The sequence below is a fragment of the Myotis nattereri genome (assembly GCF_964212035.1).
Source record: "Myotis nattereri genome assembly, chromosome: 5".
NCBI classification, from domain to species: domain Eukaryota; kingdom Metazoa; phylum Chordata; class Mammalia; order Chiroptera; family Vespertilionidae; genus Myotis; species Myotis nattereri.
Genome location: NC_138080.1, coordinates 29613301 through 29637270, shown reverse-complemented (window position 1 = coordinate 29637270; position 23970 = coordinate 29613301). Strand labels below are relative to the sequence as shown.

General features: G+C 47.2%; 2 protein-coding genes across 3 annotated transcripts in view; one reads left to right on the top strand and one right to left on the bottom strand.

Moving 5' to 3' along the window:
- Positions 1-14878, bottom strand: part of SH3GL1 (SH3 domain containing GRB2 like 1, endophilin A2) — a 49443-nt gene extending 34565 nt beyond the window's left edge. For both annotated transcript variants that reach the window (XM_081092536.1, XM_081092537.1), the window contains exon 1: positions 14586-14878. In XM_081092536.1, coding sequence (XP_080948662.1) covers positions 14586-14630 — 45 coding nt within the window. In that variant the 5' untranslated portion in view covers positions 14631-14878. The remainder of the gene's footprint in view (positions 1-14585) is intronic.
- Positions 14879-17526: 2648 nt separating this feature from the next.
- CHAF1A (chromatin assembly factor 1 subunit A) overlaps positions 17527-23970 on the top strand; it is a 30254-nt gene continuing 23810 nt past the window's right edge. Inside the window, exons 1-3 of the mRNA XM_081092535.1 lie at positions 17527-17707; positions 20604-20654; positions 21551-22410. Of these exons, the coding sequence (XP_080948661.1) occupies positions 17656-17707; positions 20604-20654; positions 21551-22410 (963 nt within the window). The 5' untranslated portion in view covers positions 17527-17655. The remainder of the gene's footprint in view (positions 17708-20603; positions 20655-21550; positions 22411-23970) is intronic.

Below are 23970 nucleotides of genomic sequence, written 5' to 3'. Positions count from 1 at the left end.
AACTAAGACCAGGGTGTCAGCAGGGTTACATTCATTTCTGGGGATTCTAGAGATTTCCAAGCCTTTTCTGGCTTCTAGAGGCCACCTGCACTCCTTGGCTTGTGGCCCTTTCCTCTGTCTTCAAAGCCAGCAAAGGCTTTATGCTGCCTTCCTTCTGGTTCTCTTTTCCATAGTCACATCTCCCTCTGACCCCAGCAGGAAAAGGTTTGAACTTCTAAGGGTCCTTCTGATTAGATCCAGAATGTTCTCTCCATCTGCAGGTCCATATTCTTAATCCCATCAGCAAAGACCCTTGTGCCAAATAAGGTAACATATCCACAGGTCCCACAGATTAGGACAGGAACATCCTTGAGGGTGGAGGGTATGCTACTTGCCACAGGAACTACAGTGACTCTCCTTATTCATAGTGGCTCTGTTCTAAAAATCACCACAAACACTGAACTAGCAAATATGAAACCACTGCTCCTGGAGAAAATATTGTGTTAGGTTACATAATCTTGTGTTATGTGTATTTCTATTTAAAGACATCTCATTTAATATACACTACTTCATTAACACTGAACTCAGCCAATAGTACTGTAAGTCATACCTGAATAGTAACACATGTATCTTCTCTGTAAGGAACAGCACAGCCTCTTGCAGTTAGGAACCCTGGACAGCACTTCAGCTCTACACTTTGGGGTCAATTTAAACAGTGAAAACTCCCACAAAAAGCACAAAAATATAAAAATGCAACACTAAATAAACAGTGAAAAGGGCACTGGTTTACAGTACAAGAGCTGAAACAAGAAGGCAGAGCATGTCAGGAAACTCAAAATGTTTTTGCTGCTATGCATAGGTCTGTGAAAGTGCCACAAGTATTGATTTGGGGTTACAAATAAATTTCAGCAGGTAGGTGAAACTGAAAATACAGAATCTACAAACAACAAGGATCAACTGTGTATCCAAACCTGAGAAAATGCCAGGTGCTGTCTGTGAGCTTAGTTTCATTGCAGAGAACAAAACAGAAAACATGGGTTCTTGAGGAATTAACAGGGTGGTGAAGAAATTAATACTATGAGGGGGACACGGGGCAGAAACAAGGTTCTGGGTGCTGGCAGCAGCTGTGTGCTTCCAGCTTTTCCAGCTGGGTTGATCCACGGTCCATGATCCCTCTGGACCACACTGAGCTAACATGGAGCTCCCACCCCACGCATGCCACTTCCTGGCCAAGGCCTCCGGGCACGTGCAGCCCAGTTGAAATATCATCCTTTATGAAGGCTCAGACACCTGACCCCCCCCTCCCAGCTCTGAGTCCATGCAAATTGAATAGGTTGGTTTTTTCCAGGCTGATACCACTGAAAACCTATATGGTCACATTAAACAAGGTATGACTCAAGAGAAACTCTTGGACATGAGCCCAAAGGGACATCTACAAGACTGCTCTGTCACTGTTTGAAAGAGCAAAAACTTGGAAACATCCTAAATGCCCACTAGCAGGAAGATGGATAAAAGTACTGTGAAACAGCCGCACCCAGGGAGCTATATGCCTGTGGAGATAAACTACAGTCACAGGCATCAATCAGTGTGAACGAAACATAAATAATGCTGGACAAAGAAAGCAAGTTACACACAAAAAACCACCATGTGATATCATTTACATGAGGTGTAAACTTGCAGAACAATACTGTACACTTTTTATTTTATATTTATACACATAAATTTTTTTTTTATTAATCCTCACCCAAAGATATTTTTCCATTAATTTTTAGACAGAGTGGAAGTGAGGGGGAAAGACAGAAAGAGAAACAACAGTGTGAGAGAGAGAGGCATAGATTGGTTGCCTCCTGCACATCCCCCGACTGGGCCCAGGGATCGAGATTGCAACCAAGGTATGTGCCCTTCACCAGAATTGAAACCAGGACCCTTCAGTCCAAGGGCCAATGCTCCAACCAACTGACCAAACCGGCTAGGGCAATACTGCACATTTTTTAGTGATAACTCCATATGCAGTGAAGGTATAAAGGACTCCAACTGTATTGCTGTTCATTTAAGTTCTGGTGGGCACTTGGCTATTGGGCTGATCATTCTTTGTATCTCTTTCCAGTCTGAGACACTTCACAATGCAAATTTAAGATGCCCAGAAAGGGATGTGTCCTGTCAAAACTTATTGGTCCTGACTGGCTGGCTGGTGGGCCTGGTGAACTAGCTAAGTGGAATCCCCTCTTGGAAGGATGTTGCCTCTCCTCCAGGTTCTCCTGTGGGCTGAGCGGACTTCTGGATTCAGATTGGTCAAAGGTCTTCCTCTTCCCCACTCTCCTAAACTAGCATACTTTGCTCCTGGGCCCACATATTCCCCCAACCCCCCGCTTCCCACACCTCAGTCCCGAAGTAGTGGAGGGACTCCATTAAACAAAAGGGCCCACGGGTGCCTCCTGCCCACCAGTGTTGAGGCTGAGGGTCACCAGGTAGTCTAGGACAAAGTGGAGAGCCTGCTGAGGGATCTGGGGCTCAGAGAGAACATTCAGCTGCTTGAGTCCCCTGGGAAGAAAGGAATCGATTAGGAGCCTCCCAGAGAGAAAGCATGAGACTTTTCCAGTGTGAAGTAAACATGTCAGAGCTTGGAGAGAAAGACAATGTCTGTTTTTTTGTTTTGGTTTTTTTAAAATATATTTTATTAATTTTTTACAGAGAGGAAGAGAGAGGGATAGAGAGTCAGAAACATCAATGAGAGAGAAACATCGACCAGCTGCCTCCTGCACACCCCCCACTGGGGATGTGGCCGCACCCAAGGTACATGCCCTTGACCGGAATCGAACCTGGGACCTTTCATTCTGCAGGCTGATGCTCTATCCACTGAGCCAAACCGGTTTGGCGACAATGTCTGTTTTGATGTTTGGTGTCACCCTGCCCAGACACCCACTCTGCAATCAATGAGGGGCTGTAGCAGCATATCACTCTCCTTGAGAGTGAAATGCTGACTCAAAAGGCAGCAAGAAGCAAGAGACTAACGCACAGCAAGGATTCTCCACATCCGAGGAGATAAGAGTCGGTGCTAGGCCAGCCGGATTAAGTTAGAGGAAATCCTGTCCCCATTCCCTCAGTTGCCTCTTCTGAACCACAAATGTTGGCCTAAGGCCAGGGCTGCCCAACCGTCTGCCTTTAGGTAATCACAGCTCTGATGAGCTGAGACCATGGGGTTGATAGATGCCTGCCTGTCTGCCCAAGGCGGCCAAGGGGCATCATCCTGAGGAGGTGTGTGGCAGAGGATGAAAAGGGCAGGAAGCTCCCAGGTCCCTTCCTGAGGGGCTTCCTAAGGACACAAGTCTCCTCTCACTCCTGGGACTGAGACCCAAAATGAAGCAGAAAAATCACTTAGTCTGGGGACTAAGAATATCAACTGAACTATGTCACTTACTGTCATGCCTCTTTCCAGACACTTGGGAATCCACCCTAATCTTCTGAGCCTTAATTCAAGTCTGCAGGATTTCCTGATTCTCCATGAAGACTCTGAGGGGAGTGGTGGCAGATGCCAAGAGAAGAAAGGTATACAGATGATGTATTATAGAATTGTACACCTGAAACCTATATAATTTTATTAAATAATGTTACCCCAATAAATTTTTTTAAAAAGTTAAAATAAAAATTGATTACATGAATGACTGTAGGTGTCAGAAAAGGGGTGGCTCTTCTGGAATTTGAGTCCGCATGCAGACAGATCTACAGCAATAGAATTTTAACTTCTAACTTTATCAGCATGGCAACAATGTGATTGCATTTTTATTATTCTTTTTTTTTTTTAAATATATTTTATTGATTTTTTACAGAGAGGAAGGGAGAGAGATAGAGAGCCAGAAACATCAATGAGAGAGAAACATCGATCAGCCGCCTCCTGCACATCTCCCACCGGGGATGTGCCCGCAAGCCAGGTACATGCCCTTGACCGGAATCGAACCTGGGACCTCTCAGTCCACAGGCCGACGCTCCATCCACTGAGCCAAACCGGCTCCGGCCATTTTTATTATTCTTACAATTAAAAAAAAAAAAAAGGAGAAGAGGAGCACATGGCGCATAAGCATTGACTTATGAACCAGGAGATCATGGTTCAATTCCCAATCAGGGCATATGCCCGGGTTGTGGGTTTGATCCCCAGTGTGCAGTGTGTTCCTATCTCTATCTTCTCCCTTCTTCTCTGAAATCAATAAAAAAATATTTTTTTTGGGGGGGGGTGGGGGGAGAAAGGTTAACATAACTTACAGGGAATTACGTTCCCCATAGCTTAGGAGGTAACACAGGGACAAGTGAGAAAATTATTCCACAGCCATGCTACTTCAAAACTCCTTATTCTACCAAGGTGGGCGGGCACTGTTCTGGTTTAAACAACTCTAAGAAGAGGAAACAAACCCCCAGGCTCAGAACCAAGGTATCCTGCCATGGCTGGTGTGGCAACATGGTTAAAGTGTCAGCCCTCACACTGAAGGGTTGAAGGTTTGATCACCAATCCCAGTCGGGGTGCATGCAGGAGGAAACCAATCCATGTGTCTCTCTCACATCGATGTTTTTCTCTCCACCTCCCTCCCGCCCTCCCTTTCATTCTAAGAATCAATAGAGAAAATATCCTTGGGTGAGGATTAACACACACACACACACACACCACACAAAGCCCTACCAACCAACAAACAAGTAGAAGTAAGGTATCCAAGAAAACTGATTACCCCGCTTTGTTTTAGTTCTATTTGGTGATTCAGTTAATATAATGTTATAGCAAGAAATAATGTCAACATCCCTTTAAGATAAATTTAAAAAGTGAGTTGCTATAAAAGGAAAAAGATGGGAGAAATTGGCAGTGAGTTGGGGTTCTCACATGGGGTGAGGATGAGAGCAGGGAAGGGTGGGGGCAGGAAGGTAAGAAGGCTGGCTTCAGGTACAACAGGATATAGTAGCATTCTGCATGTCTGTGCCCTTGGGATGGTAGGGATCACCATCTAGTGCAGTGGTTCTCAACCTTCTGGCCCTTTAAATACCGTTCATGTTGTGACCCAACCATAAAATTATTTACGTTGCTACTTCATAGCTGTAATGTTGCTACTGTTATGAATCGTAATGTAAATATCTGATATGCAGGATGGTCTTAGGCGACCCCTGTGAAAGGGTCATTTGACCGCCCAAGGGGTCGCGACCCACAGGTTGAGAACCACTGATCTAGGGCGTAGTTGGGAATGACTAGAGATGTAGATCTGGAGGACAGATGCATGAGAGGTGGTGGGTGCCAGGGAGGTGAGAAGGGAAGCAGGAGAATAAAAAGGCCACAGAAAAAGACAACTGGGACAAGCGGGGAAGGTGGGAGAAAAGGATAATAAAAGAGCTGGCAGGCTGACTGAGAAAATGAGAAAAGAGGAGAAATAGCAGGCAGGTATGGAAGCCAGAAACAGCAGGCAGGGCTGGCAAGCAGGACCAAGGCTAAAGTGGGAAGTGCAGTGGGCATGGGAAGCAGGCTTCTGGAGGCCAGGGAGTGGTCTAACAGAAGGTAGAGCAGTCTAACAGAAGGAGAAAGAGAAGGAGGAGGAGGAGGAGGAGGAGGAGGAGGAGGAGGAGGAGGAGGAGGAGGAGAAATGGAGAAACTCCATTTCTGAGCAGGCCGGGCACTTCCAGGTAAATCTGGGCCTGACCCTGGGGTCTGGGTAAGAGATTGCATGAGACACAGATCAGGCCCCTCTGGCCTAGCCAAGTACAGGTCCCTCTCAACCACAGCCCCTGGAGGCAGGCCAAAGGGAAAACCTTTGAAGTTTGATTTCTTATTTTTAAGTTAGTTGGACTTTCCCCACAGAGCCCTCTCCCCCTCCAAGGCCTCACAAGTCACTCCACTTCCCTGGGGTTCTTCCAGGACCTGAGCAGGAGCCAGGTGGGGGCCGGTGATGAACCCCCACTCCCACTCTAAGAAGGAGCCCACCATCCTGGCCTATGTGGCTCAGTTGGTTGGAGCAACGTCCCAAGCACCAAAGGGTCTCGGGTTTGATTCCTGTTCAGGGCACATACCCAGGTTGCAAGTTCTATCCCTGGTAGTGGCGAGTATGAGAGGCAAACAATTGAATATTTTCTCTCACATCGATCCCCCCCCCTCCCCCCAAATCAATGAAAAGCATATCCTCGGGTGAGGATTTAAATAAAGGAGCCCATCTTTTCTGACAACATAGTCAGCAAGCCATAACTCAGGCCCTGGGGTTTGTCACATTCCCTCAGGCAGCCCCACTCACTCAGGAACTGGCCTCTGGTAAGAAAAAGCACATTTGGTGCAAGGATGTGCTTGGCATGTGGCACATGTGTGGGGAGACCAACACACCAGATGCTCAGAGGGTGGAGAAGTGGGTGGTTAGGGAGATGGCAAGGATAAAGTAAGACACACACTGGGCTTTTAATGGCAACCAGAAAGTGGACAGAGACCCCAGGTAGGCTGGGAAAGGTGAGAGGAGCACTGCCTCAACAGGAGGGGGAAGGTACAGGCGACTAGGTGGGCCCACGCAGACCGGTAGGACTAGAGTATGGCCCTGGAAGGGGATGGGTGGGAATAAAAGCTGGGACCGGGGGGTGGGGGTGGGGGTTCCAGAAGGTCCTGAATGCCAGATTGGGGCTCAAACCGCACCCAGGTCAGCCAGGGACATCCTTCTTACCATTCGTTCCAGCCCTTTGCTTTCTCCAGACATACTGACACGACTGCTTCCACTTTTGCACTTTCCCGACCCATGCTGCAGCATCTGCTCATTCATGTGCGGAGCAAACATCCCCCTAGTAAGTACTTGCTGAGTTCCTGGGACAGGTGGGGGCCAGGCTTAACACTGGGCACACAGCAGTGGGCAGAAAACATGGTCCCTGACTACAAAGAGCTTATCTTATAATCCAGTGACAAGGATAACAGAAGAGTCACCCAAGTCTACTTCAGCCCTCTACTGAGAAGATGCTGCACAAGAGTCCATGAAACTGGGAGGTAGGGGATATGAGGGATCAGAGGTTCAGAAAGACACCATATGAAAAAGCTGGAGGGACACTCTGAGGATGAACTCATGTTCACCAGGCCAAGGACAGGAAGAGGTGCCCAGCAGACAGGGCATCTCACACCCTTGGCTTATGACAGCATCTCCTGTGACAGCAAGCGCTGAGCAGGGCTGGCTGTCTCATACACCAGGCATGATGCCCACCAGAGGCGTTTATGCCCAGGTGTGGAAATCCCAGTAGCCAGGCAGCAGCCCTTTCCAAAGCAGGCAGGGTACAGATGCTGAGTCAGGTCCTCCAGAGGAAATTGCACTGATATTCAGAGGAAATCACACAGCTATTTTCCTGCTGGGCTGGAGTGTCCGCTTGACCCCACTCTCAGCCCAATCAGCAGGTTTTTCTAGGAACCAGCAGAAAAGGAAGATGGAAGCTGTCTTCTGGGAAGTGACTGCCAAATCCAGCCTTGTGAAAGGCGAGGGAGGGGGAGGAGAGAAGAGAGAAGCCAGCTGCTGCCACATTCTGACCCTTTCTTCCATCCAGCTTTCCAGGGACAGCTTTAAAACAGAACAGGAAAAAACCACCCCTACCATTTCACCAAGGACATTAAACGGCCATTAGGGCTTGAGCACAGGGTGTAGAATCATCTCAATAGGCTCCTAACCCCCGGGGCAAAGAGGCCTGTAGCTTGAAAGTTTCAGCATTAAATATATCCTCCCTCTAAAGCTTAGAAACCTCACCCCCGCCTTGGGACTCTGAAACAGAAACAATTTGACTTTCCTCCTGGCTGCTCACCCAGTCTCCCCACAGTGCTGAAACAGGCAGTTGCCTCTGAAATCCTAAAGAGGAAGTTGGCTGCATACCCTAAATTAAAAACCAAGTTTCTCCAGACTGGATCAGTTCCAAAATATTGGCAGCACCGAAAAGTAGAAGGGCTGAGATAGGGGCCAAGGCAGAGCTATCAGGCCAATGTCCTTGAACCAAACGCCAGGGACACACATTTAGGAGGCAAATGGCAAGCCTGGTCACAACCTACAAGTTCTTCCTCTGAAAAAGCAAACAGACACACATGTGGACTACTTAAGTGCAAAAGGGTGAGCTCCGGCTCCAAATGCACTAGGCACGCTCAGATGTGGATCGGTGGGTGGGTGAACAGCAGGGTTTTCTTGGCTCATTGCTAAGTCTGATAATTCTGGGGTCTCAAAAATGTGACAGCCCCCAATTTCTGAAATTGAACATGGGGAGACTGTAAAACCCCTAACCTCACAGGCTGTTATTAAGTGGCACACGGAATATAATTAAGTGTCCTATGGCTTTGCCTTAAAACACACCCAGATAAGCAGGGTAATTAGATTCCACGACACTTGACCTTTTTTTGTGTGTGTTTCTTCTCTTCCCTTTGAACTGGTCTTTAATACACACAAGATTCTGAGTCAGAGGTGAACTTTTGGCCTCATATTCAGCAGTCACAGTGTTAGAATCAGAATGTGAATGTTATGACCCCTTAGTCCTGGTCTGTTAATAACAAGAATGGGCAGGATGCTGCATGGTGACAGATGCCTCTACGATTGTGAACAGTGGGTCCTGTGAAAGAGGTCAGGTCAACATGCTCTTTTTAAAAAATATATAATTTTATTGATTTCAGAGAGGAAGGGAGAGGAAGAGAGAGATAAAAACATCAGTGATGAGAGAGAGAATCAATGATTGGCTACCTCCTGCATGCCCCCTACTGAGGACTGAACCTGCAACCCAGGCATGTGCCCTTGACCAGAATCGAACCTGGGACCCTTCAGTCTGCAGGCCAACGCTCTGTCCACTGAGCCAAACCAGCTGGGCAACATGCTCTTTTTAAATCCTCACCAGAGGATATGTTTTTATTGATTTTAGAGGGAGAGAGAAAGAGAAACATCGATGTGAGAGAGAAACATCAATCGGTTGCCTCCTATACGTGCCTGACTGGGGACAGAACCCACAACCAAGGTTACGTGCCCTCACCAACCTTTTGGTGTACAGGATGAAGCTCCAACCAACTGAGGCACTCGGCCAAGGCAGGTTAACCTGCTTTTACAGATAGACCTGGGAAGTGGGGGGTGGGAGTGGGTGGGTGTGAGGTTTAAAGAGGCCCCTGGTTCCTTTAGGAAAGAACAGTCTCTTTTGTATCTCCCAGCCTGGCCTGAAACACAGGCTGGTTACTCCACCCAGGCAGTGGGGGGAGGGACCCAGCCTGTCCACTGACCGAGCAGGATGAGAACATCTCCACCCAGGGTCCCACAGGGACAAGGCTAAGTCAAGGGTCTTCTTACAGATGGAGCCAGCAGCGTGGCTTCCAGTTCCAACCACAAGTGGCCATTCCAACAGCCAAAGCCCGTCCCATCCTGCTACCCCAGGAAAGATGGTCTTTTGGAGTTGAGCTGCAGCTGCTGAACTCAAGGACCTGGGGTAGGGACCCCACTTACCTTGTCTGTCACCTCATTCCCAGCCCATGAGTTCCACCTTTATTCATGATGAGATGTAAAGGGGTTATAAGTTCCAGATTTTTGTATCTTAAGATCATTTCATGATTATTACTTAACAGGTCAAGCACTTTGCTAGGAAATCAAAAGCATTATTTCACAAACTGAGGTTTATAAAATAGGTCAGTGCAGATGGTATCTGTAGATATTCCAAACACTAACATTTCCCAAAAACACTCTAACAGGTTGGGGTCCTAGGTCCCCCAGGCCTCCTCCCACCCCCATGCCTCTCACAGGAAGTTCAATCTTTCCTCCTAGGCACAAAGGGGGTGAGACTGGGTATGGATGTGAGTGTGAAGCTAGCAAGCACCCAATAAACTTCAAAGCTATGATATGGTGGTTGTGAATTTTCCTCCTAGCTCAGACAAAACCAATCTTTCAGTCCAAACTCTCTCCCTCCTTTCAGACAAGGAAAAAAAAAAAAAAAAAAGTCAGGCCAGCATTCCAGGCAGCTGCCAGCTCTATTCCTAGTTACACTTTCAGATCTCTCCACAACCCAGCCACAAGAGTTATCAGAAAAACAGTTAGCAGTATAGGTCTGGAAATAATGTCACCCAAACACACACGACAATGAGACGTGAACTTCCAAGTTTAGATATCACTAGTAAAGTTCCTTTACCCTCTGCAGCTTCCCAGAAATATGCATTTAAAGCACCACCCCCAATTCTAGCCTGGCCTACGTCTCAGAGAGCTACCGAGGGAGTGGGCACGACACAGGCAGGCCAGAGAGGACCAAAATGATGCCCAGGACAGATGCCTATTTATTTTACTGCTTTCCTTTACAGATTATTCAACTTTCCTCAGTCCAGGCCTGCAACCCAGGCAGTGGCCAGTTCATAAGAAGAAGTAAACTCACAAACCCCTCACTCAAGCCCAAACTGATTTTTTGCAAAACCTGAAAATTTTCACCTAAGATACTGAAATGGTGTGGAATTTTCCAACAGACTGCCAGATATAGGCAGACCTTGGAAATACTGCAGGTTGGGTTCCAAATCACAATAAAGCCAGCACCACAATAAAGCAAGTCATAATCTTTTGCCTGGGATGGGGTGGAGAGTTAGGGGCTTGCCTTCAATTTGTAAAAAATGCAACATCTCTGAAGTGCAACAAAACAGGTGTGCCTGTACTGGTAACTTGTTTGTTACTAATATCATCAATGAAATTAGAAAATTTTCATTAACATCACAGCCTCACCTGCTAGAAAACAAGTTTCTCTATTCCTGGAGCCAAATCTAGCGCTCTCTCACACATCCACCTGGCTTCTATTTCTCAATTTAGAAACAACACTGTTATAAGCCTTTGAAATCAAGAACCTGTTTCAAAGCAGGATTTCTCAACCTTGGTGCTACTGACATTTGGGCCAGATAATTTTTTGTTGTGGGGAGGGCTGTCCTGTGCATTGTAGGATGTTTAGCAACCATCCCTGACCTCTACCCACTTGATGCCAGTAGCACCCTCTCCCCAAGTAGTGACAACCCAAACCTGTCTCACACATTGCTAAATGTTCCCAGGAAGGTGCATGGGAGGAGATGAAAGAAGGCAGGGTTAGTCACTCCTGGCTGAGATGCAATGATGCAAGCTTATACCTTCTTAAAAATAGCAGATGCCACAGACACTTAAGTTCTAAAGATTTGGGAATTGGATGCTGAGTTTTATGTCCATGCCCATCTGTGTATAAGTGATTATCTATGTTTTAAAAACTGAGAAAAGCAGGCAGCTACCACAAGAATAGCCCCAATGTGATTATTTGGGGGGGCGGGGGGGGGGGTGTATAATTATCCTCACTTTTCTCAAACCTTAAAGCAGGGTTTCTCCGCTTCACCATTACTAACATCTGGGTCCAGGGAATTCTTGGTTGTGTGGGCTGCCCAGTGCATTGTAGGGTGTTGAGCAGCATCCCAGGCCTCCTCCCACTAGATATCAGTACCAACCCAAGTTGTGACAACCAAAATGTTTCCCAATATTGACAATGTCCCCTGGAGGGTGGAAGTGGCCCTGGATGAAAAGCACTGTTCTCAACAGGAAGATAAATGTCCACAAATCTTTTTATGTAAAAAGGGGAATATATTTACCCTTACGCCAGATAAGCGAGGCCAGTTGAGGTGAACTGGTTTAAAGCATATTGTCGGTTCACACTGAGAATTCAATAAATATTAATTATTACTTTTCAACAGACAACCCTATTCTGAGGGCATAGAAGAGGATGAAAGATAATGTTCTTCAGATCGAGAAAAGAAACACAGAAAGTTGGACAAGGCCAGATGAACAATGGAGATGCTGGAGGACTGTGGAAACTATTGCAGAAGAGAATGGAACACAGCCAGGGTGATTCTTGAGAGCACAATTCAACATGGAATTGCTCTCAGATTAGGATACGACCATTGCTGCAATTCTTTGGGGCTGGGCCTCAGATAATAAATTGATGCAAACCACTAATTTACAGTGCATTGTATTTTCCAGGTTTCAAAGCACTTCTCACAGTTCTGAATATAGGCATCCTGTTTCCCCCTGAGAGAAAAGGCTCTGGTGGCTGGCCTGAGAAGCCCAGCTAATTTGGGATGGGATGGACCACCAGCACAGGCCCTGGGGGTGGGGCAGGGAGGGCTTTCCAGAGGCCTGTCTATGTGAGAAAACGAAGTAGCCCTGTAATTCTTCCAAGACCTATGGCGACATCAGTCCTGCAGGAGGAGCTACGCCGGGCCCAAGACAGTGAGCAGCTTCCCCAGGTACTCCCGTCAAGCACATGGGAGTCTGATGCCTGCTGAGCAGGGTCTAACCTAGAGCCAGGTCATATAATTGCATCCTTTTAGGGCAAAGGGCTGTATTCTCAACAATCCTAGAATCCCTCTAGATCAGGGGTGGGGAACCTTTGTTCTGCCAAGGGCCATTTGGATATTTATAATATCATTCACTTAATATAATTCACTTAATACAAATTTATGTTACTATGAAAAAACTCCTAGGTTTATTGAATTTCAAGTCCCGCCTGTGGGTTGCCTTGGCAGGGCCAGACCAAATGATTTGGCCAGAGGGCTGGATGTTTCCTTCCCCTGCTCTAGATTAAATCTTTTCTCCTTGAGGGTTTAGCCATCATCTGGGGTCTACAGACTGGCCACAAATGTCTTTAGCCCTAGACAACCACTAGGGTTGTGACTTTTCCCCTTAAGGGATAAGATTCCAGCTGTGGCCTGGCCGGTGCTCTCAGTGGTTAGAGAATCAACCGACACACTGAAGGGTCTCGGGTTCGATTCCTGGTCAAAGGTACGTACCTGGGTTGCAGGTTTGATCCTCACTCCATTTGCAGCATGTATGAGAGGCAACCAATGGATGTGTCTCTCTCACATTGATGTTTCTCTCTTGCGCTCTTTCCCTCCCTCCCTCCATTCCACTCTAAAAATCAATGGGAAAAAATATCCTTGGATGAAGATTAAAAAAAAAAAAAAAAAAAGATACCAGCTGTGTGTTACTAGAGAGTTGTTTCTCTTTCCTCCAAATGGATCTCTTCAAATCAGGAGTACAGTCAGGTTTGCCAGCAAAGCCTAAACAATTCCTAAGATTATCATTCATTCCTCCACGGAGCCTATCCACACAAACTGCACACCTACGGTTCATAACATGGGATGTAGGGACCAACAGAATTCAAGGAATCTTAGGCGTCTTGCCCCAACTTTCTAAAAAACCTATATAGTTGGTTACATGTAAAACACATATATTTTTGGATTCAGCATTCCATTTCTGGGAATTTATCCTATAAATCCAACCCTCTCTGTGAGCAAAGATATTATCTATTCACCGTACCAGAAGACTACTGGAAACAGTCTGAACAACCATCAATTGAGGACTGATTAAATTAATTATGGTACACTTCATGGAATGGAATACCAGGAACCTACTAAAAAGACCCAGGAAGCTCTAGGGCAGTGGTTCTCAACCTTCCTAATGCCGAGACCCTTTAATACAGTTCCTCATGTTGTGGTGACCCCCTCAACCATAAAATTATTTTCGTTGCTACTTCATAACTGTAATTTTGCTACTGTTATGAATCGTAATGTAAATATCTGATATGCAGGGTGTATTTTCATTGGTCGCGACCCACAGGTCTAGGAGTATGTTCTAGCGCAGTAACGCTGGGGCAGGGGGCAGCCGGGGTTCCCCAGGAGCAACTGGCAGGGACTGGAGACATTTGTGGATGTCCCGCCTGGGGGTGCTCCTGGCCTTGAGCTAGGGATGTTGCTCAATATCCCACAGTGTCCAGAATGCCCCCTCCCAACAGAGAGCGACCTGGGGTGGAGAATTCTGACACATTTAACAAAAAACTCAAAGAACACAGGACCCTGTAGGCTAGGAGTGGGGAACTTCCCTCCGTGGGACAAATCATTTAATCTGGCCGCGCCAAGGCACCTGCAGGTAGGACTCGAATTTCAACAAACCCAGGAGTTTTTTCATAGCAACATACATTTATTTCAAGTGAATTATATTAAGTGAATGATGTTATAAATATTCAAATGGGCCTTGGCGGAAAAAAAGGTTCCCCGCCCCTGCTGTAGACTATGCTACACGACCTGTGTGCGTTTTTAAAGGAAAGGCGCACACGTATCTTTCAAAAGGGACGTAAGTCGTCGGTGACAGTCCTTGTCTTAGGGTAGATGGTCTGAATGCCTGACAGACTGGAGTGAGGAACTGACTTTTTACCCTTTCAACTTTGTACCGGGTCCATTCAGCGGGTTTCTGATGTTGGTTTTAAAGAAATGATCTAGACACAAATGTTTCCTCTCCCTGGCAAGAGTCCTGTTTCTTCCCTTTGTCTTTCCCCAGTCCCTGCCCTTTTAGAGGGGAGGAAGGCGGATCAACCAGATCAACCTCGGGGGGCCTTTCTGCCCCACCCAGGGGTCTAGCCACCCTTCTCAAGGAGACTGGAGCCCACAAGGCGGGCAGGACCTGGGCCACCTCGCACGAAGCCCCCGGCCTTCCTGGGCTCTCCCCACCCTGCGAGGAACACGCGCCAACGCCGCCCCCTTGGTGTCCCCGGCCTCCTCCCGAACCAGAGCCGGGCCTAGCCTGGCCCCTCGTTCTGGGAAGCCCGGGTCCGGGAGCTCGCCCTCCGCTCACCTGGCTCGCCTTGTAGAACTGCTTCTTCAGCCCCGCCACCGACATTCTGCCTTCCGCCGTCGGACTTCCCGTTGGGACCCAGCGAACCGGAGAAACAGCGCAAGCGACAGGCTCCCGGGCGCCGCCGAGCCCCCGCGCGCTTCAGCTGGCCCCGTCGGCACCGCCTCCGCAGCCTTCTCGCCAGCTCCGCGCCCGCTCGGGCGCAGCCTCAGCCCCTCTCGCGCCCGCGCGGCCAGGATATTACATGGCAACCGCACACTTCCGGCGCCGGCCGGGTCTGAGCACGCGCACGCGCCCTGCCAGCCGGACAGCGCACGCGCACTTCGCCTGTCTCGGGAGCGACCGCTTCTGCCAGCGAGTGGCCTGGGGAGAGTCTAGAGCGGCCAGGGCGGCTGCAGCGACCCCTAGAAGTTGGGAGGTGGTTCTATCTAACGCCTTGGGAAAGGCGCTTAAACCTTTCTGGAGAGGTTGGGAGACTGGGTTTATAAACCTCCAGCTAACTATTTGCTAATCTCAGCTATCCTAATTCCACCATGCGGGTCGTTTAGTCCTTACCTTCCTACCCAGAACCCTGCCCCGTGTTCATCCAATCAGTTGCCCAAGTCAGACATCAGGGTGTCGCTTCTATCTCCTTTCCACTATCCCCACTGTCCTCCGCCCTGACCAAACCATCTCACCAACTTCCGCTCTGTTGTGCCCACCTGCGGGTTCTCCCTCCAATTTATCCCCCATCAGGAGGCCAGAAAGATGCTTTTGTAACAGGATTCAGATCACGGTTCCCCGTTTAAAGCTCACCTACTGCCCTCAGAATACACTCCCAACTTCCTGCTATTGCCTACAAAGCTTGCATAATTTGGGCCCCTCCACCCTCTGATTTCAGGGGCTCTCTTCCTCTTCTGTAGTCCATGATACCTGTTGCCTGTGGGTCTTTGCTAATGTTCCTATCTTTCACATCCTTCCCTAATATTTCCCCCCATTGTTTTGTGTATAAAAGAGGAATTTGCTTGGAATATCGCCTCTTCCAGGAAGCCTTCCTGGATTCAACATGTTTATTGATAGTGACTTTTTTTTTTAAACCTCACCTGAGGATATTTCTTTTTCATTGCTTTTCAGAGAGAGAGAGTGCAAGGGACGGAGGGTGAGAGAAAGAGAGAGAATATTGGTGTGAAAGAGACACTTCGATTGGTTGCCTCCTGGGGACAGGGAGCGAATTCCCAACCCAGGTACATGCCCTTGACCCAGTATCCTACCCGTGACCCTTCCATGCATGGGTGGATGCTCTAACCACTGGACACATTGTCCAGGGCATATTGATAATGACTTAAAATCAATTCTTATTGATGAAAATGTATTGAGCCGTAGCCAGTTTGGCTCAGTCATTAGAGCATCTGCCTGCTGACTGAAGGATCCTGGGTTCCATTCCTGTCAAGGGCAGGTACCTCGGTTGCAGGCTGGATCCCCAGCCCCTGTTGGGTGCATGTGTAAGGTAACCAACTGATGTGTCTCTCTCACATCCATGTTTCTCGCTCTCTCTGTTTCTCCCTCTCTCTTCTACTTCTCTCTAAAAATCAATGGAAAATATTCTTGTCAATCCTCGGGTGAGGATTAACAAAAATATTTAAATTTAAAACAGAAAATGTATTGAATAAGTTGGAAATTAATAATGAGTCAGAATGAGTAAATGAGTCCAAAAAGAGGAACAAGAAAGTGACTAGAGCTAAAGTGCTTGCAGCTCCAGTGCTGAAATCTCTGACAGATTTGGGTAATTTTCTGCAGCAGAATGTTACTGGAAGTTTCCAAAAGCCTAAACAGAAGGTACTGGTCTAGATTAGAGGATTGTTTCAGAGTGTGCAAGCCCCAACCTCCCTCCTGTAGATCCTGAAGGGGTTATTATGAATGGTTTGAAAGAACACCTGGGTGATTATGATGGGCAGCCTCAATGGTGACCCACTGGTCTAAATCATTGCATACTGCCAGAATATAATAAGCTATAATTGCTTTAAAAAAAAAAGTTGTTCTTGCTTCGGCAGCACATATACTAAAATTGGAACGATACAGAGATTAGCATGGCCCCTTCGCAAGGATGACACGCAAATTCTTGAAGCGTTCCGTATTAAAAAAAAAAAAAAAAGTTGTAGGCACTTCTTGTTGGGGTGCCAATCTAAGAGCTGAAAGTTGGGTGGAAATTAGCCAGGAAAAGAGCTGTAGGAAGAGTTTTTCTAGGCAAGAAACAACGTGTGCAAAAACCCTGAGGATTAAACCAGAAACATCTATTTCATTCATTCCCTCTGAATATGTTTAGTGCATATCAAATGCTTCCCAGATTTGATTTGATTTTTGTTCATATAAAAAGTAATTTATAATCTTTTTTAAAAATGTGTTTTATTGATTTTTAGAGAGGAAGTGAGAGGGATAGAGATAGAAAAATGGATGGGATAGGCTGCCTCCTGCACGCCCCCTACTGGGGATCGAGCCCGCAACCCCGGCATGTGCCCTGACTGGGAATTGAACCACCGGGGGGCAGTAATTTGCAGACTTTATTGAGGTTGATTCAGCCTATGTCCAAATAGAATAAACTCAAAACTTCAATCTTCACCTAAAATTGTAGTTTCAGGTTGTCACCTGCACCCTACGTAAAACGTTTCGTCATGACGTAAAAGCCTTGGACCTCCCTCCTCCTATGGACCAGTCCCACGAACTTAGCCAATCACAGTGTCGATCTCTTGGCTTGACACCTCCCACCCCCAATCGCAGAACACCTTCTTCCCACGGACCGCCCAGAGAAAGCCCGCTTCTCCGCGGGAATATCAGTAGGGGAGCTATGGGAGGAATGGAAGCCACGGATCTCGCGAGGATACTTCCTGCGCTCCTCATTTCCCGAGGCGGGACCTCACGTGACGCCATCTTGTCCAATCGGCGCGCGGGCTGCGGGGGTCGCCGCGGTTCCCGCCAAATACGAGCGCGGCGGCCGCGGCAGCAGCGGCGCGGGCGGGAGGGCGAGCAGGAGCCGCCGCCGGAGGGTAGCCCGCGCCTCCGTCGCCCGAGTGGACCTCCAGCCGCTGCCGGGACGATGTTGGAGGAGCCGGAGTGCGGGGCTCCGGGCGCCAGGGGAGCGGCCGCAGGTCGGTTTGGGCCCGCGCGGCGGGGTAGTGGGGGCGCGGCGAGCGGCCCTCTTGGGCCGATTCAGTGGTTGGGGACAGACGGGCCTCCCGGCCCCAGGCCGCTTCTTTGAGCCTGATATTCGGCCGGTGGGTCGTTACAATCCCGATGAAGGGCCTTGCCATCCAAAGGGCGCTCTCCTTGAGGTTATTGTTGCGGCAGCGACCGTTTCCCCCCGTGTTTTTGCGTTAAGTTCACTCCTCCGGGGCCCTCTGCGGTGACGGGGCATTGTGGCCAGGAGGGGAAACTGAGACCCAGGGAGGCGAATGGGGCCAGCTCTGCAGGTGGCGTTTGTGTCCCCTGAGCAAGTTGGACCCTGCAGCCACCCTCTGGCCGGTTGGGGAAACTGAGGCCCGGGGTCACATGGGCTCGGAGACCGTAACAGTTGCGTCCGATGGTCAGGGCTGGTCTAGGTAAGGGGCCTGGATGGTGGGGATTGTCAGGAGCTGGGACTCCCGCCTTCTCATCCTGCTGGATATACAAGGTGAAGACCTGTCTTGCTCCACCCAGTGTCTTGGGATGGGGGTTTCTAGTACCTGGCAGGCCCCGGAAACAGGGTGGTGAACCAAAGAGGACTAGCTTGCCCTCCCGCCAGCTTGGCTCCTATTTTATCCCCAACTCTTGGCATAATGCTTGGCATATACTAGGTGCCCGATATGTGTTGGTTGACTGAATTAAGAATTGTTAGGGACATCAACTAGACTAATTCAGGGTTTCTCAACCTCAGCACTATTGACATTTGGGGCCCTGCTATGCCGGGCCTTGGTGTCAAGCAGCATCCCTGGCCTCCACCCATTACATGCCAATAGCGACCCCTCCTCCCCAATTGTGACAACCAAATGTATCCAGGCATTGGGGGGGGGGGGGGGGAGCAGAACCAGTGCTCTGTTTCCAGATTTGGGGATTTCACAAAGTAAAATTCATATAATTAAGTGGGGGAACTGAGTGTCCTTGACAGTCATTTGACTCAGTAAGGTTGTTTAATTAAAAAGCAAACAGAACATCATCTGCCATGACCATGCTATTATAAAAGGAAAGGATATTTTAATACCAAGTAGAATTAGAAGGGTTATAATATCAGAATAAAGAGCAGTGGTGAGTTTATACTTAAGTGTGTGTTAATTGTGTGTGTACCTTTGAACAGTCTGGATTCCTGGCTGGGGTCGCTTTTTAGGTTGACCTGAGCTTGCTTCTGGGCCCACATCACTTCTGTTCCACTTGCATCAAAGCTAGTGACTCAGGACCACACCAATAAATCCTTGTGATTGTCCTAAAAATAAATTTAAGTGGCTAAAGATGACGTATTCTTCACTTGGTGTGGGGGAGTGTGAATCCATGTTTTTGGTAACAGAAAACTGGAGAATGGTATTGTCTTGAAATGGGTAGAGAGGAAATATGAGTCTTCTGGGTACCTTATATTTCAAGCTTGGGAGGAGGGAGAGCAAGTTTCATCTATGGACAGCTGAGTTTTTCAGAAAGCTGTGGTTGCTTTTAAAAAGTATTCACTTGTATGTATCTTTTACAAAATGAACATAGATTGCCCAAAATAATCTAGATTTTTCCAAGCCAGACCTCCTGGCAGGTAGGAGTTTCTAAACTTATATTTAAATATAAATTATATTTATATTTAAATATACTTATGGTCATTTTTTTGCACCATTTTTAATATTATTAGATGCTTTTCTTGAGATTTTTTTGGGGGAGATGCAGGTAAACTTTTCATTATTATTATTATTGGTTTTAGAGAGAGGGAGGGAGAGAGATAGATAAACATCGATGTAAGAGAGAAACATTAATCTGTTGCCTCCCGCACACACTCCAATTGGGGCTCGAACCTGCAACCTGTATATGTGCCTGACTGGGAATCAAACCCATCATCTTTCCGTGTACAGGATGACACTCCAACCAACTGAGCCAAACTGGCCAGAGCTTCCTTTATTATTATTGGGCAGTGCTTCAGCTCCTGCCTGGCCAGCTCAAAATGCTTTAAGTTGTATTACCTTCATAAACTCTTTTTATTTTTTAAAATATATTTTTATTGATTTCAGGGAGAAGAAGAGAGAGAGAAACATCAATGATGAGAGATAATCATTGATCAGCTGCCTCCTGCATGCTCCCTACTGAGGACTGAGCAGGCTACCCAAACATGTGCCCTTGACCAGAATCGAACCCCAGACATTTCAGTCCACAAGGCTGACGCTCTGTCCACTGAGCCAAACCAGCTAGGGCCATAAACTCTATTTTAAAAGAAAATAAACCCTATTCTAATTTTATAGAACTGGTTGGATTGAAGGTGGATGCTTTGAGTTCCTATTAATGGTTACTTGGGTGATACAGTGTTTTATCTCTTCTACTATTCTCCTCTTCATTATTGCAGTTACTGTGTTCATTGGTTTCCCCCTATGTGCCAGACCCTGAGTTAGGCGTCCAGGTACAGTGTAGAACAAGTCTCCCTGCCATCCTAGAGCTGGCATTCTGTAGGAGGAGACATGTTAAACAGTGTAAATTTCAGGGCGATTAATGCCACAAGGAAAATAAACCAAGAAGGTGTGGCAGTGTACAGGCAGGATTTCTTAACTTATTAACATTTTGGGCCATATAGTTAGTCGTGGTGGGCCATCCTGTGTATTGTAGGATATTCAGCAGTATCCCTCTCTTCTACCCACTAGATGCGAGTGGCAACCTTCCCCCAAGTCATGGCAACCAAAAGTGTCCCTAGACATTACCAGCTCCTCAGGGTGAGGGTGGCAGAGTCACTCCCACTGGGTAACCACTTTGTACATAGTAGGTGCTACTTATGTGTTTACTTTCATTATTTCCAGCATTTAATAACGTATCCTTTGACACTTTTATTCACAGTAATGGATTGCAAAGACAGACCAGCTTTTCCAGTCAAGAAGTTAATACAAGGTAACTTTCTGGGAATGGGTTAATATTTGTTCCTAATTTAAATCCTTCATTGTCTCCCCAGTTACAGTTCTTCATTCCCCCTGAGCAGAGGTCCTCTGTAGCAGTAGTATCACAGTTGCTGGTGGGGAGAAAAACAGTTGCGCTTTACATTTGGGAGCCTGGGGATCCATTTTATTATAACCTGTTTCTCTAGGTTCCCAGGAACAAATCAGAGGTCACTGCCTTTACAGAAGCCTTTCTTTACTTCCCCCCATTGACATTTTGTAATTTTTCAGGGGTGGGGGACTGTCCTGTATATGGTAGAGTTTAGCAGCATCCCTGATCTCTTCCCCCAAGTCGTGACAACCAGACATTGCTAGATGTTCCCTAGAGCAGCGGTCACCAACCTTTTGGACCTCATGGACCACCAGTGATCCTCAGACCACCGGTTGGCGACAGCTGCCCCAGTTGAACCATTGTTGTACAGGAAGATAAATGTCCCCAAATCCTTTTGTGTAAAAAAGGAGTGCATTTACACTGAGGCCAGATTAATGGCTGGATTGTATTAAAAACCATGGTTTCTGGTTTTTAAAATTTGGTATATAGTTTCCTCCTGTAACAATTTGCTTTCTCCTCTGACAACTGATAGCAAGTTTGGTGGTGGTAGGATAATAGTCTCCTGAAGTTAAAAGATGAGGGGCAAACCTTAGGACCCACGGGCATAATTGCTTTATAGACTGTTAAATTATGAAAAGACACACACACACACACACACACACACACACACACACACACACACACCAGGCCCCGCAAGGAAGATTGGGTCATTTTGAGCATATGGAATGTTCAAGTATTGATCAGTTGTCACTCTGCACACTTTCGCTGTATGGATGGTCTCCTTCTGTCTTTTATTTCAGCTCGTCTGCCCTTCAAGCGCCTGAATCTTGCCCCAAAGGAGAAAACGGAGGACGGAGCGGACAGCACAGGAAGCTCTCCCAGTGCTCCTGCACAAAGTCAAGTCCCCGATGTGGAAACCTCTTTGGACAACTTGGAGAACAGTTTTCATATGGGTTCTGACATAGATTTTAGACCAAAACTTGTCAATGGGAAGGGTCCCTTAGATAACTTTTTAAAAAGTAGAGTCAAAACCAGTATTGGCGAGACCACAGTCATCATTGATTTGACAGAGGACTCAAGTGACCAATCAGACAACATTTCAGCCTACAATAAACTAAATTCTGCAGCCTGTCCCTCCTTGGAGGAGGCTGTAAATAGGGTCAGAGAAGAAGCTGGAGATGAGGGGGGGCTGCCAAAGGCTAGTCAGAAGGACGAGCTAACATTTTCTGAAGAGACCCTTTTAGACATTCCATGCAAAACAAAGGAGGAGGGTGCTGGCTCAGGGGGCACAGAGAGGAGAGGAGACGCACAGGAAGCATCTCAGAGCTGCCCCAAATTGACAGATGGTTCAAGAACGTGCTCAGAGAAGGACCAGGACAGTTGGAGCGAAGCTGGAGGCATCTTGTTCAAAGGGAAGGTGCCCGTGGTGCTCTTGCAGGATATCCTGGGTATAAAACCTGGAGCCAAGTCTCCAACCATCCCTCTGGACCGGGACACGCCCTCCCGCAGGGAAGTGCTAGAGTTTAGCCACGGAGAAGACTCTGTTCTCAGCCATTCCTCCCTGAGTTCTTCCTCTCCTACCAGCTCACCTGAAGGGCGGTGTGCTTCCGAAAATCAGCACAGTCCCAGTACCTTCCCCACCCTCACACCTGTCCACAGAGTGAGTATCTCCCCACATCCCAGCATGCTAATGCTGATGGTGTTTCTAATCCAGCCCCTTTTCATCCTCGGACATGATGCCCCTAGGTGGTGGTTAGAGGCTGAGTGAATGGGGCCACTAACTAGGTCTTGTAACTTCTGGTGCAGAATTTTGATCCTTTTCAATATCAAATACCATTAGAGGTAGGTATTCAGTGATGAGTACTGTACATTGGGTTGTGTTGGTGGCTGGGTTAATCACCAGTGTGTTGAGGCCATTTTGGTAGCTTTCGTTGTTCACAGTTAGTAATCTGGTCAATTTAGTCATTTTAGGAAATGATGGCAGTAAGTAGGCAACTGTAACTTCTCAGCTCCCTCCACTCCTTCTTCCTGTTAGAACACAGACTTGTAGGGGTGGTAAAGAGTCAGTCAGTGTTGGTGAAGAGACCCCCGAAAAAGCAAGCAGACTATTATGGGGAATTCCGTAGAGTCGACTCTAGTCAGCATGGCCACCAATCTCTTTTGTTGTTAATTCTCACCTGTGGATGTTTTTATGTTGATTTTTAGAGAGAGTGGGAGGGAGAGACAGAGAAACATTGATGTGAGAGAGACACATCGATTGGTTGCCTCTGCTTTCACCCTGACCAGGGCCCAGGATCCAGCCTTCAACCGAGGTACATGCCCTTGACTGGAATCTATCCCAGGACCCTTCAGTCTGTGGGCTGATGCTCTATCCACTGAGCCAAACCCCTCGGGCATGGCCACCCATCTTAAAAACCTCACTCAAAGCAGCATAAACAAAAGGATTTTTAAGGATCACAGAAGGCTGACTTTGTTACTGGTGTCTGATCAACACAATGGCAAATGTCACTGTTTTCAGCTGTCCTTAAGGTCTTGTAGATAAAACTGATAAAATCAGTTAAGAATCTCAAAGTGTGTCTAAAGATGTTTTGGGTTTTTTGTTTTGTTTTGTGGAACCTTAGTTTGTTCATCTTAGGTTGTTATTGTTGTTTTTAATATATAAAGTTGGATCTGGGGTGGGTTATTTAATCTCTACTTGCTTAATTTGACTCTAAGCCACCAACCTTGATCACTTTCTGAAATTTGATCTCTAAGGCGGCGGTCGCTAACTGGTGATCTGTGAGGTCTGAAAGGTTGGCGACCGCTGCACTAAAGAACTCACTTTTCTAGATGATTCCATTTCTTGTTTTTCATCTCCTAAGTATAGGAGAAAATGGCTTCCTCTGTGGGTTCATAAAATATCATCTAAGTTTCTCAGTGTGGTAGGTAGATATACATTTTTAGCTTTTATTTTATTTTTTAAAGATATATTTCTATAGATTTTAGAGAGAGAGAGGGTGGGAGAAACATCGATTGGTTGCCTACCGTACTCGCCCTAACCCGGGGATTAAACCTGCAATCTAGGTATGTGCCCTGACCAGAAATTGATCAGGACAGTTGAATCGGCGACACCTCAGTGCATAGGATGATGCTCAACCAACTGAGGCACAGAGGCCTGAGCTGTTACTCAGACTCTCAAAATCAGACTTTGAGCCCTTCTTGCTGTCAGCCATATTGTTGG